Source organism: Dendrobates tinctorius, unplaced genomic scaffold, assembly GCF_039654945.1.
Source record: "Dendrobates tinctorius isolate UK_male_01 unplaced genomic scaffold, ASM3965494v1 ptg000211l, whole genome shotgun sequence".
NCBI lineage: Eukaryota > Metazoa > Chordata > Amphibia > Anura > Dendrobatidae > Dendrobates > Dendrobates tinctorius.
In genome coordinates, this window is record NW_027361878.1 from 25,943,211 (window position 1) to 25,968,852 (window position 25,642).

Sequence of the window (25,642 nt, forward strand, 5' to 3'; positions counted from 1 at the left end):
ATGTCCACGACTGTGCCAGATATGGGGTAATGCTTCATACCAAGCATTAGTAGAGGAAATGTATGGGCCGAGGTACGGCGGCAAGGATCTTCCACCCATTTGCTTAGCGACAGTAGGAAATAGCAGTCATTGCAGCTGCGGGAAGGATTAGATTGCAGCTGCGGGAAGGATTAGATTCTTTTGCAAGATTCACAAAGCAACTTGACGCAAGGCAGCGATACAGTAATAGACAGCAAATTAGCCGCGTTATCTGGACAGAAAAGCAAACACATGGATGGGGCATGCATAGAAACCCTACATGGGCCACAAAAGTGCTCCAGCACAAAGACCTTAAGACGGTTCTTCCCATCTTCATAGATGGATATAGTTGGATTGTGCAGGTAAATACAAGCACTTTTGCAATTTACTGCTCATTAAAATTTGCATCTGTTCTTGAGATATTAAAACACTTGGTTTATAGCTCGTTCCCTAGGAGACCGACCACTGCTGCAGTCTAGTTTGTTAAGCACTGCAGTTGGCCAGGATAAGGAGGAAAATAGCTATCCAGGCCAGCTTCAAATCAGTGCTTACAAGCTCGATAGTGGAAGAGAGAAAGAAGGAAAAAAAAAAAAAAAAAGCCAGACTGCACTCAGATGTCAAAAATCAGACACATGCTCAACCCCATAGAATAACGTCGGTCCAAGTGAAAGCCGATGTTTTGCCGAATCGAACTGGGACTGAAGACAAGGCTCGTGTACATGATTTAATAAAACTTGAGTGAAATATGGCTACACCATAAGGAGGAGAATAATAATAAGTGTCACAGAACACTGCAGCGGATGTTTGACTTTATTTTTTGGGGTTTGCCGTCTTAAGTTAAAAAGGCATGATTGTTTCATTCGAAGAGCGCGGTGAACAGTCCCCAGCTCCTCTGTGCTCAGACAGCTCCTCTCTCCCTCCCCAGGGTCCTCACTTGAAAATTTTGCCCTGGTTGAAGGGTTTGCCCACATGCTTGAATTCTCCTTCCCAGCAGAAATACTCTTTCACGAGGGTTTTGCACTCCTCGCTGTCCGGGTCCAGCTTCCGCCAGTTGTAAGATTCATAATCTATTTGCCAATCCTCGGACAGCTGTAGGGAACAAGGGCGAGGCGTCAAAACAATGATACATTAAAGAGGCCACTTACACTGGCCAGGTAGACTTGCACAGATTATATAATAGATAGCTTGCACTTACTGTGAATGCCAAATCCTGGCCTCTGAACACCCACACGCCGGAGATTGAGCTGTCATTGTTGGTGCCGAACAGAATAACGCTGGCAAAGCCAGTTTTACGCAGTTTGTCCAGACGCTGGAACATACCTGCCGAAAAAAACAAAACCCACATCATTGATATTTTGACAGTTTTCCAGACTTTTCTGCACACATTATTCAGGATCTGTCAAGATATTTGGTGCTGCATCAAAATGAGACTTAATACAAATAGTTTGACAGTATTAAAGGGCCCTTCTCTGGTACAGCAGTTACGCCCTTATTCACTTCATTAGGAGCCGAGCTGCAGTACCTGAGAATGGCCACTACGCAGCGCTGTGCTGCTCCGGCTCCATACAGGATGTACATCTGAATGCCAAAGCCAATAGCTACAGCGGCTTAATTTGAAATGGGGAAAAAAAAAAAAAAAAAAAAAAAATAGATGCTGCAACCTGCACCAGAGTTACACCAATACTGGAACCAGTTCAGAAGTGCCCACGCCAGAACAAGCCGCTTCTAGCTGTGCACACTCCCAGCCAGCAGCGATGTGACTGCACGCCTTTAGACCATGAAGTGACACTGTTGCACAGCTCTGCACTCAGGAATGGAGGTCGCAGCGCAATTGTATAGCAAGCTCCTTCTTGCCAGGGTTAATGACCACGTTAAGACATGTGGCGTTACGGCCGCCAAACACAACACATCCATACGGCAGACAGCAGGATCTGTGCGATCACCTCCTCCCACACAGGGTTACAGAACTCGCTTCCCAAGCTGCGCCCTGTCCTAGGAATGTAGCGTGAGGCATCAGCAGACTAGCCTTGTGTTTTTTTCAACGCTCCCCTTAAGAAACCCAGCAGCTTGTCCCTTCAGTCAACCTTGGCTGAACTCCCATGTTGGGAGCAACCCAAACAGAGGCCTGTGCACTCCTAAACTCTGCGCCTCTCATGCAAGCGCAGTCTTGTGCGGACCTAGTCACATCTGATGACGGACCATATAGTCGGTGTCTGGACTGTCGCTTCGATGTTGAGGAATATTTTCAGACCTTAGACTTTGTAACCTGCAGTAAATATTAGCCCAGCCTGACAGAGGGGGAGCAATGCCGTCCAGTATGTGCCAACAGCAACAGAGCAGAACTACAAGCATCAGCATGCATTATAATGGCATAGGTGCCAGTTAATCCAATTATACAGACCACATACAACTACAAGTCCAAGCAATAAACTGCAATTCTGCAGGACTACGAGTCCTAGCATGTCAGCGACACAGAACTGCAAGTGGAACTACAAGCACCATCATGTCCTGACTAGGTAATGTACCACATCTGGTCCAACAGAGGGGGGGGGGGGTACTACAAACTTCTTGAAAGTCCTAAAAAAGCTAGTGAATAGCAGTTTTAGGCTCCTAGGATGTACAAAGTCACATCAAAATATAATTTATCCTAGAAAGAGGCGATGGTTTCCATGAATTGAGAAAAACCCAAAATGAAAGCAGCAAACTGTATACCATAAAAATATATACATTTTACTGAGACAAAAAAGAAAATTCTTTAAAGCAAAAAATAAATGACTGTGGGAACAAAGTATGCAATAAAAACCACACATAAAAGGTAAGATGTAAGGGTACCAGAAAAAAATGCCAGAAAATATTTATAAAGTATGGGCCATAGAAGAATAAATGTGGACTCTCCAATGGATTTTCTATATGCAACAGGGGCCTGTTGCATATAGAAAATCTATTGGATATGCCTCATTTATTCTTCTATGGCCCATACTTTATAAATATTTTCTGCATTTTCTGGTACTTTTACACCTTACCCTTTATGTGTGGTTTTTATTGCATACTTTGTTCCCACAGTCATTTTTTTGTATTGTTTTTAAAAATAATTTTTTTTGTCTCAATAAAATTTATATATGTTTATGGTATGCAGTTTCCTGCTTTCATTTTGGATTTTCCTGGGATGTACAAGTAGGACCGCAAGAGTGGCCACCTCACTGTGTAGGAATTTTGATATTCCTGCTGTCTCCAGAAATAAGGTTCTGCTAGTGACCAGTGGTCACTTGGCTGCCATATTGGACAGCCGCTCTCAGTTCTTCATAAGACAGATTATTGGTATACACGATCCCACGAGGAGAGAAACAGACGGCTGTCTGTGCCATACGCGGCGACTGTGGCGGCCAGAGTCGGAGGCTCCAGGAAGGAACAAGCTGCATTTTCCACAGGTGCCGCACAGCAGCCGGACACATCCACAACCCTATAATTGCAGGTTAATAGAGCTAGTGGACCTGACAGCTTCTTTAAAAGGCAATGAGGCACAGCCCCACGTCATGTCCCCATAAAGAAGCTGTGGGAAATCTGGGAGGTCTGTGCATGCCCCCTAGTGCAGAGTAGAAGAAAGCACAATCTGTCCCCTTGTATCGGCACCTACCGGTAATCAGGTTGCAGCTCATGAAGCTCTGAGTGAGTTCACTGGGGAAACTGTACTCTGAGTACCAGATGGACCAGCCTTCTTTGTCAAAATGCTCCCAGAAATAAGGCAGAGCCACCGAGAGCGTGTCTTCATTGGAATATTTTCTCTTAAATTCATCCATAATGAAGGAGCTGGAAAGTAAAGACAAGAAAGGACATTCAGCAAGTACAGACAGTGCAGGCCTGGCGGCCACAGGGAGGCAAGTCTCAGACGAAGATTCAAGGTAGACCTCCCCGCCAGCACCTCTTAAGGGCCCGTCACACTAAGTGATATCGCTAGCAATATCACTATAACGTCCCTGGTTTTTGTGACGTTATAGCGATATTGCTATGTCTGATACTTACCTCCAACCGCTCCCCCGCTGGTCATCGCTGATCGCGCAAGAATGTCCTGGACTGTTTCTCGTCGTCAGCTTCCTGCTGGGTTTGCTGTGGAGACGAGCGACGCGTGGACGCGGGTGGGAGGACGTCAGGATCGCCGCGTCTGACAGGTAAGTAGCGACCCCCGACCGCTGCTATGTCGCTGGTGAGATCTGCCTGTGTGGCAGCTCACTAGCGACCACTTAGCGATGCACCAACGATCCTGACCGCGTCATATCGCTGGTGCATCGCTAAGTGTGACAGTACCTTTAGGATAGCAAGGGTCCTCCTGGCAGCACCAACTACTGCAGCGGGGGCATGGTGCCCCACTGTCACCGAGAAGTTTACGCTTTATTGGGAGCAGAAGACAAGTCGAGACGCAAAAATCAGTTGACCTCTGGAGCCCCCGGGGACCGCATAGTCCTAGTCCGAACTGTGGAACAGTGTAACTTGTATGTATTTTCATTGAAAGCCCTGGTGATTCATATACAAGCGCACGTCTGGTGTGTGGTCCCATTAGGTATTGGCAGTCACCACTGCACACAGTCATACATATATTACCCAATAGGACAGCCCACCAGACTCCTATGCAAGTTTTAATGATGCTTTTCCAATAAAAAAAAGTCAGTCTGAACAGCTCCTCCTGTGCAGACCAGAGACCACCAGCACCATTACACCTCCCTTCTAAAAAGGGTTGTGTTAGCATAGTTTTATTTTTTTACAATTTTCTACTATTATATATCTAATTAAAAAGATGCTTTCTGCCCTAGGGCTCTTTGCATTTGGTGGCTGATGTGCAGTGGGACAGGAAACCACGAGAGTTTAAAAGGACCCTCCCCCTACCATCCCACAGTGATTTCACAAAGTAACACCTCTGGATGGATTCAAAACAAAAAAAAAAAAAAAATAAATAAATAATTTATTTAAACCAAACATTTTCCATACACATGTTACATCACAATTGCATGGACGAGTTTGTCGGGAGGGAACTAATAGTGCTGTCAGGATGGATTCCTGGAAACACAATTACCAGTAGGTCTAATTACCGTTTTCCAGGTCACCACCTGACAGCACACTTGGAGTAGTACCAAAGAATATTGGTCCTAGGGTGGGACTACCACGTGAAGCACTTTTCTCCCAAATGCCAATTGTGCGGAGGCCACGTCTAATTTATAGTGTTTAGAGAACATACTGAGACTGGCCCAAGATGCGGCTCTGCAGATTTGTTCTGCCGAGGCTCCGCCCCTCTCTGCCCATGGCCCTAGTTGAGTGGGCTCTAAGGCTCCCCGGGGGGGCTCTTACCCTGTGCTCTATACGTTGTGCTAATAACGTATTTAATCCACCTTGCTATTGTGGATTTCGATGCCTTTTTCCCCTTATTAGGGCCTCTGAACTGGACAAAGATTACTATCCTGCCTCCAAGGCCTGGTTGCGTTCAGGTACCTGAGCACTGTTTCCCTGACATCCAGGTTATGGTAAGCTTTCTCCTTGCTATTCTTAGGAAACTGACAAAAATGAGGGGAGCACTACCTCCTGATTCATGTTAGATTCTGAGATCACCTTGGGGAGAAAAGCTGGGTCGAGTTTTAGGACTAACCGGTCGAATATTTGTAAGTAGGGATCCTGAACCGATAGGGCCTGAAGTTCCCCTAATCTTTTGGCTGACGTAACAGCCACTAAGAACGCTGTCTTCAGAGAGAGGATACCGATAGTTATTTCTACCCCTAGCTGGTATGGCTGCCTACATAACCTAGTCCTTAATGCGCTATAGTCCCAAGGAGGGACGGTCCTTCTTATCAAGGGCTTAAGCCTCTGCACAGCCCTTGAAAACTGGGCTATCCAGGGGTGAGATGATAGGGTTGTGTCATAGAACACGCTTAGGCCGCAATCTGCACTCTCAGGGTGCTGGGTTCGAGACCCTTCTTGAACCCTGCCTGTAAGAAGTCAAGGATCTTCGGGATCTGGGGTTGGTCAGTTTCAACTGTCGCCTCTCCACAAAATTTTCCAAATTTTGTTATATATTGCTGCTGTTACGGGCTTCCTACTTGCTTGTAGAGTGGATATAACTTCATCTGATAGACCCTTTGTTCTTAGGACCTGCCGCTCAGGATCCAGGCTGATAGCTTGAGGGCTTCTGGCCTTTTGTGGAAGACCGGACCCTGGTGAAGTAGGTCTTCTCTTTTTGGCAGAAGAATGGGATCTTCCTGTGATATCTTCCTGAGCAGAGGAAACCAGCTTCTTCTTGGCCAATAGGGAACCACCAATATGACCCTGGCTCTGTCCTCGTAGATCTTCCTGAGAACCGTTGGGATGAGAGCTAGAGGCGGGAAGGTGTACAGTAGGCCCCTGTTCCAGGACTGCGATAGAGCATCTATCCGTCGGGTTTCCTGCCGGGTTTAGGGAGTAGAAGGCTTGCTTTGACCTTTGTATTCCCCTTGTCTGCAAACAGGTCTATTTCTGGTTGTCCCCAGCGATCGCACAGGCTGCTGAACGCCTCTTCGTTGAGTTCCCAGTCTGTTGCGGTTATTCTTCTTCTGCTGAGAAAGTCCGCCACCTGGTTGCTGGTGCCCTCCAGATGTACTGCTGAGATTGAGAGGACCTCTCTTTCCACCCATCTGAAGATCTGCTCTGCTAAGCCCTGTAGTGCCGGGTGTTTCGGTCCGCCCTGATGGCGGAGAAAGGCTACTGTCGTGGTATTGTCCGAAAATATCTTGACAAGCTTGTTCTTCACCCGAGGCCAGGCAACGAGTAGTACCTTCCAGACCGCAAGTCGCTCTCTGAAGTTGGAGGACCAGCTGCTGTCCTCCCGACTCCATCGCCCCTGATAGTACTCTCCTCCGATATGTCCCCCCCAGCCATACAGACTTGCGTCCGTGGTTACTATGATCTCTGGGGACTGAATCCATGAGACACCGGTTTTTAGGTTTCTTGGGACGGTCCACCACAGCAGCGACCTTCTGACCTTGGGAATTAATTGTATCTTCTTGTCTCATGAGCCATGCCTTCTGTCCCAGGACTGCTCGTTGTAGTCTGTGGGAGTGGAACTGACTCCCATCTGACACAGGAGATACACGAAGTCATCAGCCCCAGAATCCTCATTGCATCTCTGATCGACACGCGGTTCTTTGAGAACTGGCGGATCTTCTTTGGTATGCTGGTCTGCTTTTCTTATGGAAGATAGGACATCATTCTTTCCGAATCCAGCATGACCCCTAAAAATTTTATTCTGGGCTTGGGTATAAGATCTGATTTTGACCAATTTATTATCCAACCCAACCTTTGCAGTGTGGCAATCGAGGACTGACAGTCGACTCTAAGCTGGGCTGCTGAATCTGCTACGATCAGGAAGTCGTCTAAGTACGGGACCACCGTGATGTTTTGGGCTCTTAGGTAGGCCACAACCTCTACCATTACCTTCGTGAAAACTCTTGGGGCTGATGCTAGGCCGAAAGGGAGACAGCGAAACTGGTAGTGGTGAACCCTGCCCTCCTTTTCAACCGCAAACCTGAGATATTTTTTGGTGGTCTGGGTGGATGGGGACATGGTAATATGCGCTTTTTAGATCTAACGTGCACATTACCACCGCTTCTCCCAGGAGCAGAATCATGGATCTTATTGATTCTATCTTGAAGCGCTTGTATGATACCCACTTGTTTAAGGGCTTGAGATTTATTATGGTCCTGGTCTACCCCGACGGTTTTTTTTAATCGCGAAGAGGCTTGAGTAGTGTCCCCTTCCCTCTTCTTGCGTGGGAACTGGTATGATTGCCTCCATTTCTAGGAGGTCCTGGATATCTAACCACATGGGGAGGTCGGACAGAGTCGAGAGCTGGTCACTAGGAACCTGTTCGAGGGTAGGGAATCGAATTCTATCTTGTATCCTTGAGAAATTACTTGCAGTACCCAGGGGCTGGTGGTAACCTCTCTCCATTCTACCCTGAACCTGAGCAGTCGCCCCCCCTACACTGGTGGCGTCATTTCTTCCGGGAGCTAGATCCTGGGCCGGAGAAGATGGTATATCTGCTCCCATTTCTACCCTCACCCCCTTTGGGGTAGCTCCATCGACCTGACTTCCCCTTCCCTCTGTAGTCCGTTCTCTGGTTGTAACGGGGTCTACGAAAGGGCTGATACCTCTTGCGTTTCTCCTCAGGGAACCCCTTTTTTTCCCCCCATCTGACGCCTTCTCTAAGATATCGTCAAGCACAGGTCCGAAGACTCTACCTCCCGAGAAGGGAATTGAGCACAGTTTATTCTTTGACTGCATGTCACCCGATCAACTTTTAAGCCAGATAGCTCTTCTGGCTGTGTTGGACAATGATTGAGTTATGGCCGTAAATCTAACGGACTCTGCTGAGGTGTCAGCAAAAAACCCCGTGGCTAATTTTAGCAAGGGAAGGGATTTTAGAATAGTTTCCCTTGGAGTTCTGACAAATGCTCCTCTAAATCATCTATCCATAGATGCATGGAGCGTGCCGCTGATGTCGCGGCTATATCTGTCTTTATGACTGCCACTGAACTTTCCCAGGCTCTCTTCAAGAGCCCGTCTGCCTTCCGATCTAGGGGCTCCTTTAAACTTGAGGAGTCTTCGAACGGAATGGCTGTCTTTTTTGATACCCTAGCTACTGGGATATCGATTTTAAGGACCTCTTTGAAGACCTTGACCTCTTCTGGGTCAAACGGCAGGCGAAGCCTGAAGTCTCGGGGGATAGTCAATTTTTTCTCTGCTTCCTCCCATTCATCCAATATCATGGCCCGTATATGGGTATTTACTGGGAAGACAATTGAGGTCTGGGAGCGCAGCCCCCCCGAACATCTCATCTTATATTGAGGGTAGTCGGGGGTTCCTCTATCTGCATAGTCTGCCGGACTGCCCCTAATAGCTCATCCGTATCGCCGGATGCAAAGAGATACTTTCTTCCCCTCTCCGAGTGCTCTCTGATCTCCTCCTCTGCGTCTGATTCGGACAGGATGTTCTCAGAAGATGTGCCCGACTCCCCCTGCCTCTTTCTGGATGCCTGAGGGTTCATCTGCGGGGCTTGGGACATGGCTCCGGATACCGAGACCTGTACTTTCTCTCTAATTATTGCCCTCATATTCGACATGAGAGTAGCCTGTTCTTCCCCCATTATGCGCTTTGTACATGCGTCGCAGAGGGTTTTTTGCCATGTGTCCTTTAGCTTCTTAGAGCAGACTGGACACTTCTTATCCTTCTTCCTTTCTGAGGTGGAGGTTCTCCCCTGGAACACAAAGTACGTGTTCAGTGGGGTCTGTCTTACTGGGGCCCTGCCATGACCTCACATGAGGCTACTCACGTGACCCTGGCTCTCCGTTCCTGTCTCAGTCTTCGCCTGGTCCTCCATCCTTGATAGATAAGGTACCTTGTGGCTGTCTGCCTGCGGAGACACCAAAACGTGTAAGTGGCCAGAAGGTGGTATCCGGTTCTTACACCGCAGGGCCCTGCATACCGCTGTCTGCTCTCTCCTGCCGCGCTGCCGATCCGCTCCACTGCCCAGAGTCTGCCCCCTCTCAGAGATGGTGCCGGCATTTCCTGAATGCCGGGCTGTCGCCTTAAATGACGCGACCGGAAGCGACGTCTGGGTCGGCCGTCCCGCCTGTCCTGGACGACGTGCGCGCCCTGCTGGCGGAATTAGCGCGCTTTGGTCCCAGGAATGGCGCTACAGCTCCTTACATCGGGAAAGGGGAGAGGTGCGGCGATCCTCTGCCGGGGTCCGCAGAGCCGGCCCCGGTACCTACATCGGTGGTGGCAGTGGCGTCCAGGGTCGAGAGCAAGAGACTCCTTCTCCAGGAGCAGCGCTACACTGGAGGGGCTGAGGGACCCTGTGCCGGGTTTCAGCTTGCAGAGTTTTCCCAGGTAGGTAGGGAAAGGCTGGGCCCCCCGATCCTGACCCTCTGCGCGGAACGGCTGGATCTTCCTCTCGTCGTTCCTATCCGCAGTGGGACAGGAAAAACACTGTGGGATAGTAGGGGGAGGGTCCTTTTAAACTCTCGTGGTTTCCTGTCCCACTGCGGATGAGAAGGACGTCCTCCAAGTGTGCTGTCAGGTGGTCATTTCCGACATCGGGTGTAATGGTACGCCGATGTCAGACTCCCTTCCTTTGATGTGGGCTCCAGCGGTGAGCCCACATCTTTCCCAGAATATGCCAGCAACAGCCGTGGGTGGAATCACGATCCACCCACAGCTATTACCCAGATAATAGCTGCTGACAGCAGCATTTAACAAGTGCTTCCGGCCATCGCTCCAGAAATATGCCCACCCGTGTCATATGATTGTGGGTCACCGATGTGTTGGCATGACAATTTGAGGTCTCCTGGGAACCTCTATGGTTGTCGTCAGTGCCAGATTGCTGTGAGCGCCAACCAGTTGTCGGCACTCAAAGCAAGTGAGTAAATCTGCTATATAGAGGCGATCTGACCATCGCCTGTATGTAGCAGAGCTGATCAGGTTGAGGCAGCTTCTAGTCTCCCTATGGAGACTATTGAAGCATGCCAAAAGTAAAGAAAATGACATATAGATATTCAAATCACCCCCCCTTTTTGCCTCAAAGTAAAACTAGAAAAATAAAATCAAACACAGTGTATCGCCGCGTTCAGAATCGCCCGATCAAAAAAGACTAACCTGATCGCTAAATGGTGTAGTGAGAAAAAAAGAATCAAAGCGCCAGAATTACTTTTTTTTGTGTTGAAAATGCAATAATGGGTGATCAAAAGATCGTATCTGCACCAAAATGGTATCATTAAAAACGTCAGCTTGGCATGCACACACAAAAAAAACCACACAACACCCTTACCAAACCAGAGATCATGAAAAATGGAGATGCTACGGGTCTCAGAAAATGGCGCATTTTTTTTTTTTTTCTTTTTCAACAAAGTTTGGAATTTTTTTTTCAGCACTTAGATTATATATAAAAAAAAAAAAAAAAAAAAAAAAAAAAAAAAAAACACCTAGACATGTTTGTTGTCTATGAACTCGTAATGACCTGGGGAATCAATGGCAGGTCAGTTTTAGCATTTAGTGAACCTAGCAAAAAGCCAAACAAAAAAACAAGTGTGGGATTGCGCTTTTTTTTTGCAATTTCACCACACCAGGCACCCCCACAGTTCAGTGATGCTCTGCTCCCACAGTACACAAAGTAAGATAAGAGCAGATTAGGAAATGGTTTAGCGCCTGCCGTCAGGTAACAAACCTCATCTCTCAAGCACAGGATGACGAGGAATCAGTAACACTGGGATAAGAAGGGTGGGGTGTAAGCCCCTTACCTCTTAGGGAGGTGAGCATAGGGGTCCTTTGACTTGGGCTCCGCTGCTAGAGCCTTTTCAGACTCATCCAGGTCCTCCTCTGCAGCTGGTGCTGGGGGAGGTGTGGGCTTCTTCTCCTCCTTTTCCTTCTTCTGCTCCTTGGCAGGTTTCTCTTTCTTGGGGGTCTCTTTTTTGGGCTGCAGTTCTGCAAACTTCTTAGCTGGTAAAACAAAAAAACACACAACATGTAAGCACATTATACTAAAACAGGATGGAGGCGCCTCCATAACGGATTGAAAGTCTACAAGTGGCCAATGCCCTCTTGGACCTGCACAAGCCTTAGACTTTCCCATTGTCTTGAGTAGTAGCAGCAGATGTGCTGCACTGGCAGCGAACGCTACATACTGAATGGAGGTTTACATCCGGCCGCCAAAGATGACAGCTGATCGGTGGAGGTCTAACACCTATCCGATATTAATGATTTAGCGTGTATATTAAAAGGGTTTCATCATCAATATCATGAATACCCAACCCATTTAATGTATATGCTGCAAACATTTCATGCAAGTCAGTGTGCACATAGCCCTACAAAAAAGGTTTATAGCGAAATGCCAGAAAATGGGTTACAATTATTTGCAGACATGTTCTGTGCCACATCTGACAGCAAATATCAAGTGACCGTCCAGTGTAAGACATCCGTGCATGCGACAAGCGCATTCTGCAGTAGCTCAGCCTCATTCAAGTCAATGGATCTGAGCAGCAATACCAGAGGTCACAGATCGGTGGCAGTGGTAACGCGATACCCAAATTAAACCTGTCCTCCCGCCACCAATTTTGCATCCGTTTTTTTCCTGCTTCCAGGAACCATTTTAAGAAGTGACAAACTTGGCAAGAGCGGAGCAGTCAACAAAAACACTAAACACAACCTCAAAGAACTCTATGGGGTGGGCTCGACTTCTGACATCAGACATACAAGTACGTCCTGTTGGAAAGGTGTTAAAATCCAACCAACACCTGAATTTGCAGATTCAATGGCAATGGAAGACATTACGCAATGAAGTCACCTGAATGAACATTGCTCCAATTTCTTACATTTCCAAAACAAAAATCAAGAAAAACGCTCACCGTCAAACTGAGCCATCTTGTCGCACAGCTTCACTTCTCCCAACACTGCATGGAACTGGGGCTGGTTCACACAGGTTATAAACCATCTTGTGACATTACCAAAAGGCTGGCGGAAGGAAGGATCCAAGACCTTTGGGAAGCAATTCTGGATATCAGCACAGATTCTGGAAGTCAATCATGCAGGTATCTGGATATTGCTGATGCTTAGGGTCCAGAAAAAGTTATCATCCATGAAAAAGAATTGGATGGGAGGATTGAAGGAAGAATGCACCTACCTGTTTGTAAAGCCACAGGAGGGAGCATGTAACCGCAACGTCAGCCAACGTGATCCTCTCACCAACCAAGAAAGTCCGAGTCTGAAGATGAGCATCTAAGGTGGCCAAGATGAGCTTCACCTCCTCCTTGGCTTGTTCTGTAGCCTAATAAAGAATAATAAGACTAATCATCAGCTTACAGGGAACAAGAGATGAAGAAATACATTCACCCTTCATATTCAGGTAAAGGCTTCCATGGGAAACTTTATAATTATGGATTCCTTTTCTACCACCCAGCAAACTGCAGTAAACTAAAGGGAACGAGTCAGGTCGCCCATGTCCTGCAACCCACCAGCATATGTGTATTTATTGCCAAATTCCCAACTTAACCAGCCCTTCATCCAAACGTCCCACCGACTTGTCAAAGGACTAACCTGCATAAGAAAAACTAAGCTTATACTTTTTTTTGTTCGTGTTTAGGTGACTAACAGGGTAAAGGGCTGGTTAGGATCCACACGTGCACGCTCTTCTTTGTGCCAGGGCTACACAACGACCTGTCACGCAACCGCAATCCTCAAGACAAGCTGCCGACCTCAGGAGAAGCTTAGTGTTAAGACTGGATGCACGCTACATGCATTCACATCCATGAGAGCAAAGTGGCCATGCTGCAATAGTCAGAAGACCACGCTGACTTGGATGTGTTGTTGCACGCAAGCGTCCCGCTCTTCATGTCACCGTTAGGTCCTCGGCGAAGATGCCATTTGGGAATATTATCACTGCATTATTTTGCATTGTGGACACTGCAATCCAAAAGGTGCAACATGCATTTTGCCTTTTTTTGCAACAAAGGGTCAATGAAATATTGCAGATTTAAAATCCTTAGCAAATCCTCAACTAATGCTGCAGCTTCTCATTCCTCATGTGTGGCCCGGTTAAAAAAACAAACAAAAAAAACACACACCTTTACTCATCCCTGGTGCAATGTCAGTGGTGTCAGAACTAGTGTTCCCGGTGCTCACATGAGCTTGGGTGCAGGGCTTGTGTGACGTAACAATCAGCGGGCGTCGTTGTTCCCAGGAATGCTAGTGCCAACACTGTTGGAGTGGCACAGACACCAGGGGTGAATATAGGTGCTTTTATGTTAACAGGGCCAAAGGAGAGGAATGAGAAGAGCTCGTCCATGTAGTGGACAACCCCTTACAAAAGCCTCAAGAACAACACTTGTAGCATAAAATCCCAGTAGATTTTCCATAAGTAACACTGCATTTTCTACAAGTGGGAACCAACCTGTATATGGAGGACAATCAGATGTTTGTATACCTTCTATGGACCATCAGGTATAAGACCATGCAAGAGCTGAAAATGCACCGATTAAAGTGGGGGAAGCCAAAATGCTGCACATAATTTGGGCCCCTAAAGGAAGTTAAGTGGCACGTACGAGGACCCGGGAAAGTGCACGTTTTACCAAAAAACTTTTCTGGAAGCCAACAACATACCTGCTTGTTGAACTGCATGATCCCCAGAGTTGGGAAAACCCAGGCGCTCGCCGGAGGGACAATGTGGTTGTCTGCAAAACTGACCCATTGGAGGACCTGGGCCTGGTCTATACGAGATGCTCCACGGAGATCGTCGCTACCCACTGGGGAAAATCGGAGTGGGAGGAATAGGGTTACACATACACAACACATGGCGCTGGGTTAGGCTGTGGAGAACCACACACTGGTCTTACCATAGTGAGCGATGGCGCTGCTCTCAAACAGACAGAAGCCGTCATTACCCTCAAATGCTGGAACCTAGAGGACAGAACATCGGGTTGGTCAGTGCGATGCCCGCCTGGCGAGGTGGTGTCGTACAGATCAGCACCCCGATATAATGTGCACGATCCCCTCCATAAATGAGCCACCCCGACAGCTCTCAGATCCAGCATTGCTCACCTTCCCCAGAGGAAACTTCTTCAAGAATTCAGGCGTTTTATTAGTGACACCAAACTGGAATTCTGGGGCAGAGGAAGCAACGGTGATGGGAAACCCCGAGTACTGAGCAGCGATGAGGGGCTTGTATGCCCTCCAGTTATCAGGGTATGTGTACAGGGTCTGCAGGCGGAAAGAGGAAAGCAAAATCACAAGTCCATACACACTGCGCACCCTCCCTCCAAACCTCCACCTGTGCCCAGAGTAAGGGCTTCTCTTCTCCAGTTATGGTGCATTCAGACATGCCCACCATTAAGGAGAGGAAATATAGTATACGCCGTCTGGGACAGCCTGGCATAGACAAGGAGACGCTGAGCAGAATGGACATTTCTATAGAAAAAGTCTCAGTAACACTTATTTTCTTCAATGACATCCCTGGTGTTTGTAGGAGTCCACTGGGCGGTGCTACTAGTGATTTCCCTGTACTCTGCATGTAGATATAGCTGTCAATCACTAGTAGCACTGCCCATTGGACTCCTATACATATAAACAGGGAGTTCAAAGAAAATACAAATTTTACTGAAACTTTAATGATAAAAAAAAAAAAGTATCAGTCTGATCGGCTGCTCCTGCTCTATAACACCCCGCCTGCGGGTCAGAGGCCATCATCAACTTGACAAGTCGCCTTAATGGAGCGTTTTATGTGATGCATCATCAGGACTCACGACTCAAGATCATAGGACAAAGCGGAAAAGTAATCCAGGACAAGCAGCGTCATCAGACACACCCTGGTGACCACGCCGGCCAGCATCCGGGCAAGGATCGGGGATGGATGGGGTCAATATAACAAGATGTCAGGGAGAGGGGAAAACACCGCCACAGAGATACCCACCATAACGCACCCCTCCACCACCAACAGCTGGTGAATGGGACACAGTGGAGAAAACACCAGGACATGTCACAGCTGTGACCCCACACAATGGCTCCAGGCTGAGGGAGGACACACTGACAGAGGAGGAGCCGAGCCCCCCCCCCCCCCAGCACACACACACTGACAGAGGAGGAGACCCCCCCCCCCCCCAGCACACACACACAAAATGACAGAGGAGGAGACCCCCCCCCAGCACACACACACACAAAATGACAGAGGAGGAGACCCCCCCCCCCCAGCACACACACACACAAAATGACAGAGGAGGAGACCCCCCCCCCCCAGCACACACACACAATGACAGAGGAGGAGACCCCCCCCCCAGCACGCACACACACACAATGACAGAGGAGACCCCCCCCCCAGCACACACAATGACAGAGGAGGAGACCCCCCCCCCCAGCACACACACACACACACACACACACACAATGACAGAGGAGGAGACCCCCCCCCCAACACACACACACACAATGACAGAGGAGGAGACCCCCCCCCCAGCACACACACACACACAATGACAGAGGAGGGGACCCCCCCCCCAGCACACACACACACACACAATGACAGAGGAGGAGACCCCCCCCCCAGCACACACACACAATGACAGAGGAGGAGACCCCCCCCCCAGCACACACACACAATGACAGAGGAGGAGACCCCCCCCCAACACACACACAATGACAGAGGAGGAGACCCCCCCCCCAACACACACACACACAATGACAGAGGAGGAGACCCCCCCCCCCCAACACACACACACAATGACAGAGGAGGAGACCCCCCCCCCCAGCACACACACACAATGACAGAGGAGGAGACCCCCCCCCCCCCAGCACACACACAATGACAGAGGAGGAGACCCCCCCCCCCCAGCACACACACAATGACAGAGGAGGAGACCCCCCCCCCCCCAGCACACACACAATGACAGAGGAGGAGACCCCCCCCCCCCAGCACACACACACAATGACAGAGGAGGAGACCCCCCCCCCCCAGCACACACACACAATGACAGAGGAGGAGACCCCCCCCCCCCAGCACACACACACAATGACAGAGGAGGAGACCCCCCCCCCCCAGCACACACACACAATGACAGAGGAGGAGACCCCCCCCCCCCAGCACACACACACAATGACAGAGGAGGAGACCCCCCCCCCCCAGCACACACACACAATGACAGAGGAGGAGACCCCCCCCCCCCAGCACACACACACAATGACAGAGGAGGAGACCCCCCCCCCCCAGCACACACACACAATGACAGAGGAGGAGACCCCCCCCCCCAGCACACACACACAATGACAGAGGAGGAGACCCCCCCCCCCCAGCACACACACACAATGACAGAGGAGGAGACCCCCCCCCCCCAGCACACACACACAATGACAGAGGAGGAGACCCCCCCCCCCCAGCACACACACACAATGACAGAGGAGGAGACCCCCCCCCCCCAGCACACACACACAATGACAGAGGAGGAGACCCCCCCCCCCCAGCACACACACACAATGACAGAGGAGGAGACCCCCCCCCAGCACACACACACACACACACACAATGACAGAGGAGGAGACCCCCCCCCAGCACACACACACACACACAATGACAGAGGAGGAGACCCCCCCCCAGCACACACACAATGACAGAGGAGGAGACCCCCCCCCAGCACACACACAATGACAGAGGAGGAGACCCCCCCCCAGCACACACACACACACACAATGACAGAGGAGGAGACCCCCCCCCAGCACACACACAATGACAGAGGAGGAGACCCCCCCCCAGCACACACACACACACAATGACAGAGGAGGAGACCCCCCCCCAGCACACACACACAATGACAGAGGAGGAGACCCCCCCCCAGCACACACACACAATGACAGAGGAGGAGACCCCCCCCCCCAGCACACACACACACACAATGACAGAGGAGGAGACCCCCCCCCAGCACACACACACACAATGACAGAGGAGGAGACCCCCCCCCAGCACACACACACACAATGACAGAGGAGGAGACCCCCCCCCCCAGCACACACACACACAATGACAGAGGAGGAGACCCCCCCCCAGCACACACACACACAATGACAGAGGAGGAGACCCCCCCCCCCAGCACACACACACAATGACAGAGGAGGAGACCCCCCCCCAGCACACACAATGACAGAGGAGGAGACCCCCCCCCCAGCACACACACAATGACAGGGCCCAGCTCCCCCCGGCACTGTGCACATGGTACCTCCTCCAGCACACATGTGGCCCACAGGCTGGCGCTGCACAGTTCCGGGTGTAGTGGGGGGGGGGGGGGCGTCATCCTCCGGGGACTACAACCCGCAAGGAGACATCGGCGCGAGATATACCGATATCCCAGCACCGAGCCCGCCCCACGCTGTGCAGATGGCTGCCCTCCGCGCCTCGTGATAGCTGCACCGCACAGATGGCCTCAGATTTCCCGGGACCCGGTCTCCACTCACCCCACCGGCCATCTTCACTCGAGGAGAAAGGGAGGAGCCGTCCAGCAGACGTGCAACGTCACCAGGCAGCGACCGCAAAGAGAGGAGCTCTGCCGGGTGTCGTAATATAGAGCAGGGGCAGCGCCGCCTGGTGGTCACACAGGGGATAACACACCGGATCAGACGGTCCCTGTGAGGAGGCGGCGGTAGTGTGGCTCCATCAGGCCGAAGCTGTAGCCTAGCCCCGCCATGATGAGTGACAGTAGTAAAGAGGGGCCCCTCAGGCTCCGCATTATTAGGGACTGCCATGTCAGCGCCCTCCTAGTAGCAGAGATACGGAATGCACACGGCTCCGTTAGACGACATCATGGTGCTCCTCTGTCCCTTCATTACAGGAAAAGTGTCCATAATGAATGTGTATGTAGGCTTGCAGGACCCGTGCTGCTTGTTATATCACTGCTGTGTCTCCCAGTGGTCATGTGACATACCGCTGCAGCCACTGATTGGTTGCAGCCTTCACTTCTACCAATGGGGACAGAGTAATGACTGACTGCAGCGGTCAGGTGACTGCCGGGAGACACAACACCGGTCAAGTCCTTTACAGGGAAAGGAAAGACTCCAGAAGTCCGGTCTGTAGGGTTTCTATGTGACTGCAGACTTCTGAGTCGTGACAGCGACAGTCGTGACTCTGGTATTGCCGGCAAGAGCCAGGGATCATGTGATTGCAATTTGCATACTTTCGGCCACATTGTGACTAGACGTGTCCGGCCTCGCCCAATGCAAGTGTGGCGCCCCTGAGGCTCAGTCGCCACAGAGGTACTGCACCTTCTCCTAAGGTGTAGTGCCCCACCATCAGGGTAAGGTGGCAACTCCTTTTCACGCTCCAACACTCGCACCCCACACACAGGGTAGTTCTGCACAACCACAGTGCGGCTCAGTGCTTAGAGAGTAGCAGAGCACCTCTGGTGGTTCCCTGCTTGGAACACTGGATGTGCTGGGAGGTGGGTGGAGTTAGGATACATATAAAAGGATGGGAAGGTTTAGAATTACAGGTCAGTCTAGAGGTCAGTCTGGCGGGAGGTCAGGCGAGAAGGACAGTCAGGAGAATCTGAGGACGGGTCCGAGAAGAAGGAGTGCTGCAGCTGCCTCAGTGACCTGAGCCAGCTGGCACGGGAAAGGAACAAGAGAGACAAAGACGTAGAACTGCAACCTAAGCTTCCATAAGAGAGAGAAGGAACAATGCGGAACGAAGGAGTAGGAGAACAGAGGAGTTGTGGGTCGGAAGAGGAACCCTGCCTATAGGTTCTCAGCGCAAGGCCGGGGCCCGGTCCCCGAGGTTGTATGGACACTTATGGTTCTGCAGCAGACACTGGTGGAGTAGTTGGCTGTAAATGCACTACTCCCATCTAAGACTTGGGACACAACAGCAACTGGATAGAGAGCCAGGACTCCGGAGAAGGGAGTCCCCGAGAGAGAGGCTACAGCTGTCTGTCATACAAGTAGAGTTGTTAGGAACATCTGACAGGAGGAACTCCAGAGTACCACGGTACTGGAGCTCTTCACACTATAAGGCGCAATAGAGGAGTCGTTCAGGAAAGATACATGTTGGCAGAGTGTTGGAGAGCAGAATCCTGACTTGCCCGGGAGGTTGATTGAGTCTCTGCCCCGGAGGACACGGCACGGAGGAAGGCACCAGTGTGTACCACGAACTGTGAGTAAAGCTTTGGAACTGCAAGCCCTGGTGTCTTCCATTCATCTAGTCGGTATGTGACTGCTTATCTGCAAATCACAACCCTGCAGTGACATGACCACCTGGAATACCTGCAACTCCTGGCAGTGTGCACACCACATGTTGTCAGGATCCAGAAGGCAGCAGTCACATAGAACTGTCAGCTTTCATTCATATAGATGTGCCAGCGGGACTACAGTCATAGCATACGAGCTGCAGCACTTTGATTATTTATTATTATAGCGCCATTTATTCCATGGCGCTTTACATGTGAGGAGGGTAATAATAAAAAAACAAGTACAGTAATCTTAATGCAAGTCACAACTGGTACAGGAGGAGAGAGGACCCTGCCTGGGAGGGCTCACAGTCTACAAGGGATGGGTGAGAATACAGTAGGCGAGGGTAGAGCTGGTCGTGCAGCGGTTTGGTGGATCAGTGATTACTGCAGGTTGTAGGCTTGTCGGAAGAGGTGGGTCTTCAGATTCCTTTTGTAGGTTTCCATGGTAGGTGAGAGTCTGATGTGTTGTGGTAGAGAGTTCCAGAGTAAGAGGGATGTGCGGGAGAAATCTTGTATGCGATTGTGGGAAGAGGAGATAAGAGGGGAGTAGAGAATGAGATCTTGTGAGGATCGGAGGTTTCGTGCAGGTAAGTACCAGTAGACGAGGTCACAGATGTATGGAGGAGACAGGTTGTGGATGGCTTTCTATGTCATGGTTACGGATCTGAACTGGAGTCTTTGGGTAATGGGGAGCCAGTGCAGGGATTGACAGAGGGGAGAGGCCGGGGAATAGTGGGGGTACAGGAGGATTAGTCGGGCAGCAGAGTTTAGAATAGATTGGAGGGGTGCGAGAGTGTTAGAGGGGAGGCCACAGAGCAGGAGGTTGCAGTAATCAAGGCGGGAGATGATGAGGGCATCGACTAGGGTTTTTGCAGATTCTTGGTTGAGGAATGTACGGATCTGTGAAATATTTTTGAATTGAAGTCGGCAGGAGGTGGAAAGGGCTTGGATATGTGGTTTGAAAGAGAGATCAGCGTCAAGGATTACTCCGAGGCAGCGAGCTTGTGGGACTGGGGAGAGTGGGCAGCTGTTTACTTTAATGGATAGGTCCATTGGGGGGGTCGCGTGAGGTGGGGGAAAGATGATGCATTCTGTTTTGTCCATATTAAGTTTTAGAAATCTAGCGGAGAAGGATGAAATAGCAGACAGACATTGAGGGATTCTGGTTAGTAGGGAGGTGATCTCTGGTCCAGAGATGTAGATCTGTGTGTCATCAGCATAGAGATGATACTGAAAGCCATGAGATTCTATGAGCTGTCCGAGGCCGAAGGTGTAAATGGAGAAGAGCAGGGGCCCTAGGACTGAACCTTGCGGGACTCCGACAGAAAGGGGGCGAGGTGAGGAGGTGGTGTGCGATTGGGAAATGCTGAATGTCCGGTCTGCTAGGTATGATGAGATCCAAGATAGGGCCAAGTCTGTGATACTGTGAAGGGTTAAAACTAAAATCAGAGCTGAAGTTTCACTTCTCCATTTCTCTGAAGGTTTTGTTTCTTCATTTTTGTTGCTGTAAGATTAATTTTTGTAATTGGCATGGGCTGTCATGAAACCAGACTGTTCTCATCAGGTGCAAAGATAAGGGGCTCGGGGGGGGTGTATTGCTCTGAATATGCCATTATACTACTTTCTACGCTATCTAGGTACGGACATATATGCAGTTCCGGTTTCCTTGCAATATTATTGGCTTATAAAGTGAAATGATTTTATTGGTAGTTGAGAACTTTGCATAATTAAGCAAAATATTATAAAAGAAGTGACTACAATAAACGGGTTACCGATCTCTTTGGATCGTCCCATACAGAGACACGTCTCCGTTTGGTCATTTGAGTTGCTAGCAACACTCTGTGGAATAATTTGGACATCACTGGCTCAACCGTGAAGGGTTAATTTAACTCTATCCCTATCAGCACCAAGAGATGAGATGGTCTGTAGTAATAGTGAATGGTCCACTGTGTCAAAGGTAGAGGACAGGTCCAGGAGGAGGACAGAGTAATGTCATTTGGCCTTGGCGGCTAGTAGGTCATTGGTGACCGTAGTTAGGGCAGTTTCAGTGTAGTGGTGTGACCGGAAGCGAGATTGTAAGCGTCAGAAGAGGGAGCAGGAGGAGAGGTGGGAGGAGAGTTCAAGATGGACGTGTTGTTCCAGTAGTTTTGAGGCATAGGGAGAAGTGATATGGGGTGATAGCTAGATACAGAGGATGGGTCAAGAGAGGGCTTTTTGAGGATAGGTGTGATTGAGGCATGTTTAAAGCTTGAGGGGAAAACAGTTGTTAGTGATAGGTTGAAGAGATGGGTTAGGGTTGGGATGAAAACTGTGGTGAGGTTTGGGATGAAGTGGGATGGGATCAGGTCAAGTGCACAGGTGGTGAGATGTGATCTTGAGAGTAGAGTGGAGAGTCAATCTTCTGTAATGGTGAAGTTGGTTTTGGAGGAGGAGGGCAGGGCAGTTAGGAGGAAAGGCTCTGGGGGTCGTCGACCAAAACTGTGTCTTATGTTATTGATTGATAAGAATGAAAATTAAGAATGAGGCAAAGTCTTCGGTTGAGATGAGTGGGGAGGGAGGACGTGCTGAGGGATAGATGGTGTTGAATAACTGTTTAGGGTTGTGAGACAGGGAGGATATGAGAGATGAGAAGTAGGTTTGTTTTGCTACAGCGAGTGTGGCCTTGAAAGTAGTGAGGGACTGTTTGAATGCGATGAAGTCCTCATTGGAGTGGGATCTTTTCCATCTCTGCTCAGCAGCCCTGGAAGCTCGCCTCAGTTCTTTGGTCAGGCTGGTGTGCCAAGGCTGTCTGTTGATTTTGCGAGCTTTGGTATGTGTGAGAGGGGCAACTGATTCCAAAACTACGGCTATTGTGGTGTTATATAGAGCGGCATCCGCATTGTGTAGGGAACTTATGTCTTTAAGAGGGAGAAGGGATTCAGACAGTGAATGTAGATCGAGGTGTTTAAGATTTCTGCAAGGGTGTGCAAGTTTGTGGGGTGGGGATTGTGGTCCTGGAGAGGAGAGAGAATGTAGAAGGTTGTGGTCAGAAAGAGGTAGCGGTGAGTTAGACTAGGTTCACATTTGCGTTCAGGAGGGCTGCAGACGGCAGCCTACTTCTGTATGCATCCTGCGTTTCCCTGCGTGCCCATCTTTAACATTGGGTACGCAGTGACGTGCGTTGTATGCGGATGCGGCGATTTGACGTGTGTGGTGATCGCACAGAAACACAAAATTTATATAATCTATCTCCAGTTTTCTCTGGTCCTATGAAGCCAGAGCTGTCAATCAAAGATCCAACTTTCAGATTTTTTTTCACTCCTGGAAGTGTCGCTCCCTGTAATATAGGCGGAATGTGAGGCCTGTGCTTATCCAGAGTGCGGCTGTTGTCCCCGCTCATGTATCAGCGTAGCTTCTATCCTGCACTTACTTTCCCTGTGCTTTCCTCCTTGGCTGCAGCCCATTTTATTTGCCCTCCCTGACACTGTAGATGGTTTCCCTCCTCTCGGGGAAAATGTTATGTATAATGCATAAGCTCTCCCTGCTGCAATCTCCATCACTGAGAGAAGAGGAGCTGGGTCATATCTGAGCAGAATCTCTGATATATTTCAGTAGGTCAGGCAGATAAAGGGCTGCAGACCCTGTGTCTGTGTAAGGCAAACTACTTGTCAAGTTGCTTAACTTTGCATTTAAAAAGCAAATACTCATTATAAATGTATAAAAAAATAATGTACAAAGGATGAAAATAGCATATGTAGTTTACTAAGCTCAGGTTCGCATCAAGGACAAAGTGACCGCAACTAGTCTATAACTTTCCAGACTCTCGCACCACAGCGTAATCAGACGTTCTCGGGACGAGGTCCACAACTCTGATCTCCTGCATAGTTGCACAACATGTGATGCCTTTGAGATCCTGTGATTTTCTCCTCCCTCAGTCTGGACCAAGCGCAACACATTGTATGATATTTTATGGGTAATTTTCTTTATCAGATACACTTTGTATGCTGTCATCTGAACAGTAAAGGTGCTGTCACACTTAGCGATGCACCAGCGATCCTGACCAGCGATATGACGCGGTCAGGATCGCTGGTACATCGCTAAGTGGTCGCTAGTGAGCTGCCACACAGGCAGATCTCACCAGCGACATCGCAGGGGTCGGGGGTCGCTACTTACCTGTCAGACGAGGCGATCCCGACGTCCTCCGCCCGCGTCCACGCGTCGCTCGTCTCCACAGCAGGAAGCTGACGACGAGAAACGGTCCAGGACATTCTCACGCGATCAGCGATAACCAGCGGGGGAGCGGTCAGAGGTAAGTATCAGACATAGCGATATCGCTAGCAATATCGCTGCTACGTCACAAAACCAGTGACGTTATAGCGATATTGCTAGCGATATCGCTTAGTGTGACGGGCCCTTAAGTCTTCAGATCTTGCACCCTAATGATGACGGGGCAAAACTAGGGGCTTACCCTCCAAAGGAGGAAATCGTTTATCAGGTGAAATGATCTTAACAAAATCATCACTCGGCAGCACATCATCCTGTGTTAACAGCACGTGCTGTCGAGAATGACAGCCAATCATTACTGATCTTTCTGTAAACATTGTAAGCTTAGTCCGCCTGACTACACAGGCTAATGAACGCTTCTATGTAACCACATCAATGATAGGTTTCAGCCGCAGATTGTATAGTGTAAACTAGCCCTTAAAAGAGAACCTGGCACCAAGTCAAAAGAGTCGAGGTTTTGTCCTGAGTAATTTGCTTGTTTTATTTAAAGTCCGTCATACGGTTCCAGAAATAGAGGCCTTTTATTTAATGCAAATTTTTTTTCACGGGCTTTACAAGGGGGTGTTGCTCACAGGGTAATTTCACAAATTAAAAGATCATTTCAGCTGATGGATGAGCATTTTGCTCATTCATCGGGTGATTATCGCCTGTTTACACTGAAAACTAGTATCAGATAGCCTATAGATGCATTTACAGTGCATGGTTATGGTCACACGTTGCATTTTTGCTGCATGTTTTTACTGCAGGCAAATCCTGCTACAAAAAATATATATACAGTGTAATATATATATAAAAAATCAGGTTTTTCTGCGTATTTGCTGCATTTTTCTTGTTTCTTGTGCATGCAGATAAAGTTTAGTGATCCCTCCTCAAAAAAAAAAAAAAATCATGATGCAACGTCCTTAAGGTTTTTGCACGAAAAACACAGCAAAAACGCAGGTTTCTCATTGCTTTCTCTGGGTGAAACAATGCTGCAAAATAGCTGAAAGAAGTGACATGCAGCAGTTTGCAAAAACGCAGCAGTTTTTCAATTCGGCCAAGAAAAACAAACAAACAATGTCTGTGCATGAGATTTCTGAAATCTCAAAGCCCTTGCTGGTACTGTAAAACACAGCTTAAAATTTGCATTAAAAAAAAAAAAAACACAACATGTGAACACCCCCTTAGTCTCATCATTCTAAATGCAAAGAGCTAGTAGAAAAAAAAGAACTTATTAAAAATTGTCTTTTAGAAAACAAGGGGAATTTTAATTTTATTGTTTACTGCTCGTTGCTTAGTTACCTGTCACCTCTGAAGTCTAAATATCTAAATAAATATGCCACTGGTCCTGTCAATCAAGCAGGAGAGCGCCACCTCCCCAACAGACAAGGGTGAGGTGCGCTCCTGCTTAAAGACTACCCCTTTAAGTGTTGGGCAGAAACAGCTGTTAGCAGGTTTTGGTGCAAATCAGATCTGTAATTCATGTTGATTTTGTGTGTGTTGTATGTTTTATTACTGGGCTCTTAACCTGTGCATTTCTCCCATTGACCTGCATATAGAGTTCTGATATATTCAGGACCACTGCGATTAAAACAAAGGCAAAAAATCACCACCACAGC

The 25,642-nt window shown here is 49.1% G+C and overlaps 1 protein-coding gene across 1 annotated transcript; it reads right to left on the reverse strand.

Annotated features, from left to right (window-relative positions):
• Positions 1–729: 729 nt before the first annotated feature.
• Positions 730–18,176, reverse strand: EEF1G (eukaryotic translation elongation factor 1 gamma). The gene is made up of 10 exons (XM_073554653.1): positions 18,016–18,176; positions 14,623–14,781; positions 14,418–14,481; positions 14,185–14,327; positions 12,710–12,853; positions 12,435–12,564; positions 11,331–11,529; positions 3,653–3,825; positions 1,214–1,338; positions 730–1,107 (listed from the first exon to the last, which is right to left on the reverse strand). The coding sequence occupies exons 1-10, from the start codon at positions 18,025–18,027 to the stop codon at positions 949–951; spliced, it is 1,308 nt and encodes a 435-aa protein (XP_073410754.1). The 5' UTR covers positions 18,028–18,176; the 3' UTR covers positions 730–948.
• Positions 18,177–25,642: the final 7,466 nt, after the last annotated feature.